The following is a 5,000-nucleotide window of genomic DNA, read 5'->3' on the forward strand; positions in this document are numbered from 1 at the left end:
ATATTTTATCATGTTACTGTAAATATTGTCACTTCGATTAAGGTCTATTGCTGTTCTTTGCAATTTCATCCATGATTTGCATTATTACGACATTAGAACAGACATTTATGTCATTACAGACCCAAAATTAATAATCTTTTGTAATAATACAGTAACATGATTATTGCAACATATCTTACTTATATTACAACAATATTACACATTTAGTAAATTTAATGTGGCATCCCAACATATTATCATCATAATATGAGTAAGTTTTATTACAGTTTATTTTATTATTACAATTAGTTGTCAACACAGAGTCAGTGAGGATGTAAATGTTTGCTCTAATTAGCAGTATTAACTTTGAGATATGGCAACTGTGCAGATCATACACAAAATCACAAAGAACAGTAATAGAACTTTCATTAATACCACCCCAGGATTTTTGGATGACTAGGGGGGGGGGGGGTCATATAAAAAGAGGTAGATTTTTTGGATAATATAAAGTTTTTTTTTTTTTACAATTTACTCACTCACATGTTGTGCCATATGCACAGTGATATTATAATGAAAAGGTAGACACTTATTAGCCATATATGTTCCAGCTGTCTCATATTGGCCTAGTTCCTCTTTTTCATTATAAACCTCCCATGTTCACAGTGCACAGGTCAAAGTTCCCAATCTGGTTGCCTGCCATTCATTGTTAATATTCTTGATAGCAGTTTAGAGAACAGATTTTGAAAGGTAAATTGTTAAGGAAATACAAGAGAAATTGAAACAGAATGTGGTCGGAAAATAAACGTACATTCCAGTATGGACAGCGCTGTACTCATGTTGAAGTCTTAGGAGTACACAAAAGAAAAGTGCAAAATAGTATCAGGTATGCATTCAAGAGTACACTAATTCAATAACTTTAGATGAAATTGGAATCTGAAATGTTTAACAAAATTAAATTATTGTACCTATATACTGTCACTTTTTATAACTAGAGTGTATTAATCACCAACTTTCTATCTTTTGATAACAATGAACATGTTTATGATTTGTCATTTCTGATGCATTTGATACATAAGTATGCAATAACAATTACTAGTACCTTAATCAATCCTGGGTGTGCATTTACCATACTTTCCCTTCCAGTGTATATTCTTTAGGGAATATTAAGGTGGGAAACATACTCTTGGAATCAAAATTTAGCTTTTTGGATCAATTTCTCTGGATTTAACAATAGTGTCCATCAGCATAGAGCTAACATACTCTGTTGTTTTGCATAGACCAGATGTGACACAAAATTATAGATAGATTATAGCTGATGATCTATGCAATATTGTTTGGCATAACTGTGTAGTACAACAAAAGAAGTGTGTTCAATTGCCAGAAAGATTCTATGGTTAATCAACTGGCCCTGCAAAGGATCTCGAGTATTCTTAACATATATTGAAGAACTTTTCCCTAGCCAAATAGTATTCATGAATATTACTGTTTTTGTATCAGTGAAAGTAATGTGATAAAAAGAGGCTTTAAACACTTGTGCACTTGTTTGCCAAGGGCACAAATTCACTACTATTTGGGGCACACAACTTGGAGCAGGCTCTGCTGTGCATAATGTCACAGTGTCATCCTGCTTGAGTGACAGTCTGCCATGAATAGTGAAAGGACATCATACTGATGTTAATGTATAGGCTGATATAGTTGTAGTTGCAAGAGTTTGGTATTGTAGGGTTATGTATAAAAGAGAAGAAAGAGAAGAGTCTTATTGATTAAGACGTGCATTCCAGTGAACTATATTTTCTTCTATAATTTCTAATATGAACAGTTCCTAAAACTGTGCGCAAGTATAAATATTAGGATTTAAAAAATGTTTTAGTCCTTTTTTTTTTAACAAGGGATGGCAGAAAATACACATTGATTAACTGTTCGTAGCTTATTAGATATGACATTTATTTCCTAATTAGCCACTCCATAGGCTAAAGAAGTACAGGTATTGAGAAGGTGAGCACAATATAATAGTTACACAAAATACACTAATATGAAATACATACATTTCTAAACTAATGGGTCAGTCTCCTTCCTCAGAAGTATCATAGACAGGGTATTATATTAGTGACAGAGCACGAAGCCTGGTACAGAAACCATACAATATGTACTTATTTTCTATAAAGAGGTTACTCAGTACATGTTTATTCTGTTTTATTAATTCTCTTGCTTTATCCTTTTCTCAATTGTAGTAGAAATTTCAGCCTGTTGGTTGCTTATAAGTCAGGATTTATTGTAGGAATAGGTTGATATTGCGGTAATAAGGAATTGAATATGAAGTTTATGAATATCTATTTTTTTCTTTCTTTCTTTTACCCAAAATTAATGAAATGTATTTCTTGCAGATTCAGCAGTAGGAAAATATGTATAGAAAACTGTCTGAATTTAGGTTTTGTACAGTGAAAGGAAAATAAACACACTATATTCAAGTGCTATTTTTTCAAGTAATATTGTTGATATAGATAAAATGTAATTATTTTGAAGGAGGATATATATAGGAGTGCTTCAATGACTTACAAGTTTTCAACTCTTATATAATTAATTTGATATAACTTAACTCAAGGTAAAATATGTGGCCAAGAAATGTCAGTTAACAGCCTGTCCCTCGTGCATAACAGAGGATGCCCATCACTCGCGAGGAGGAAAAAGTATTAGATGAACACTTTGTGGCCAACAGCTACGTAGAGGGGTTTACTGCAAGCCAGGCAGACACAGCATTGTTTGAGTACTTCACAGGCACGCCAAGCCAGGACTTGCCGAGTCTCCAGCGTTGGTTTAGACACATAGCAAGTTTTGATAAGGATCGAACCACATTCCCTGGGAGCAAGAGAAACCCCTTGGAAATATCTATTAATGGGAGGAAGGTTGGTCAGACTAAAGCTTGAATGATGTGATGTAGCCATTATTGTTTTTACATTTATTTATTTTTACCTTTTTTAATGTTTGAGGGGACTGTCTACTTTTTTCTGTATTTAAAAGCACGAACTTTCTTGATCATGTGGATATGTTTCAATATCTGTACTCAATTACAAGATATGTAAATTTTGTAATTGTATGGCAGCTCGGAAAAAGAATACTGACTTTTTTTTTTTTTTTTGCTAAGATAGCTTGAAAAAGAAAAAAAGTAAAATTTTGTAAATTGAACTGATACAAACACTCAAATATTACTAGAAATTTGTAAAGAATGCACTCATTTTTTATTTTTTGGGTGGGGGAGGGGATAATTTTGATGAAGTAACTCTCCAAAAGACCAAGGGCTAAGACTGGCTTTAGACCCCCCCCCCCCCCCCCTATATATGGGAGATTCTTCAAGGCTATAAGTTATGATTTGGATTGCTGCATCTCAAATTTTCCTCAGTTTAACAATTTGTCCAGCTCTGAGGTAGACAATCCACTGAATATTATTTGTGATAACTGTTTTGTTAGTTTGGTATGATTTGTAAACAACACCTTGTCATATGCAAGTGATTTTGTATTGCTGTGTGTGACTGAGATATCTGCAGTTGATTATTTTTGAGTATCTTTTAGCCTTGATGCATGATCTTCCTTCCTGATGTTTAGTTCAATGAAAGACAAGTAGTGTGAATAGTAAAAAAGCATGTGTGTATCAGTGCCCATATCTACATGTGTACTGGAAGGGTTATTAACCTCGATGAGTGTTAATTCCTTTCCCCAGCCCTCACCTCCTCCTAGGCTGATCTTCCTTCTGCTTTTGTCTTTCTACCTCCTCTTGCACTTCCTCCATCTCCTCCTTGTTGCCTTGCCCTCTTTCTTACTGTCTGCCTCTCTCTTGTCCTGCTCATATTCAGAGACACTTCGGACACCTTAAACGGAGAGTCGGACCGGCACCTTGTGCCTGTCAGCCAATCACCATCAAGTTGGCTTGCACTGAGCCAACTGTGATTGGTTACTAAGGGTGAGATGCTGGTCTGGCTCCAAGTTTAAGGTGTCCAAATGTGTCTCTGAATAAGAGTGATTATCTTTTAATCCCCTTCCACAACTACACAGTAACCGTATGCAACATTTCTTAAGGAATCCTTTTTCAGAAAGGGAATTAATCCACTGCTGCAGGGAAAAATGTATTGTTTACCTTAGTATTTTTTTGTGATATTTCTCTACACATAGATGGCTCCACAAGTGCTTAACCACCAGTGAGTCAATCAGAAGACCTCATGATCTTGGCAAATTTCACCTTTCCTTGAGTTTTTTTGAAAAATGTTCATTTTGGTAATCAGTATGAATATTGATATTATTATTGTAGACATTATAGTTATTATAATGTTATTGATATTACTAATAGCAATATAAGATTTTTTAAAAATCCAAAAATCAAGGAAAAGAGTAAACTGGTGAGATAGGTAGTACTAGTAATAGGCTTGGTGACTTAGGTGCCATGTATGTGTAAGGGCAATTAATGAATTAAACTCATAGTGAGCATAGCATATACACACATGCCATCCCTGGCAGCATTAAAAATGGTGCACACTGATTGGGTAGATTGTCTCTATAAAATATAAGTAAAAACAGAAATATGATTAAACTTTAATCAGAGTTGCACTTCTCAGTCAAGCAAGCATTGAAACCTACATTTGGCTATAGTTGCACATGGCTTAAACACTAGGACTGGGTGTAAATGTGGTAGCACACCCAAGATGTTTTCATGCCATTTAAGTGCTAATAAAGTCCTGGTTTTAATGGTGATCCAGACATGCATGAAATAATGAAGCTTTAATACTATCTTATGGCTTAGATTCTTGAAAAGTCTCCACCTTGCCACCACAGAGCCAGTATATATTATGATTGGACTGAAATAATTGTGTCCTGTCATCAGGGAGGCGACACTTTTTAGTTTGGCATAATATGCTTGCTATCTGGAGGTGTAACTGCAACAAATATCTTGATGGATTTATGATGGATTTATGATCTCCCTCCTCCTTATTTTCCTTCTTTGTCTTCTTTTTCATCCTTGTTGTTTTCCTCCT

The 5,000-nt window shown here is 34.7% G+C and overlaps 1 protein-coding gene across 2 annotated transcripts in view; it reads left to right on the top strand.

The window, feature by feature from the left end:
- The window catches only part of LOC125027176 (tryptophan--tRNA ligase, cytoplasmic-like), a 14,291-nt gene that overhangs the window by 1,640 nt on the left and 7,651 nt on the right, over positions 1-5,000 (top strand). Inside the window, exon 2 of one of the 2 annotated variants that reach the window (XM_047616085.1) lies at positions 2,637-2,882. The exons of the other annotated variant lie outside the window; for it this stretch is intronic. Within the exon in view, the coding sequence (XP_047472041.1) occupies positions 2,640-2,882 (243 nt within the window). The 5' untranslated portion in view covers positions 2,637-2,639. The remainder of the gene's footprint in view (positions 1-2,636; positions 2,883-5,000) is intronic. 2 annotated transcript variants of the gene reach the window in all.

The sequence above is a fragment of the Penaeus chinensis genome, chromosome 7, assembly GCF_019202785.1.
Source record: "Penaeus chinensis breed Huanghai No. 1 chromosome 7, ASM1920278v2, whole genome shotgun sequence".
In the NCBI taxonomy this organism is placed as follows: Eukaryota; Metazoa; Arthropoda; class Malacostraca; order Decapoda; family Penaeidae; genus Penaeus; species Penaeus chinensis.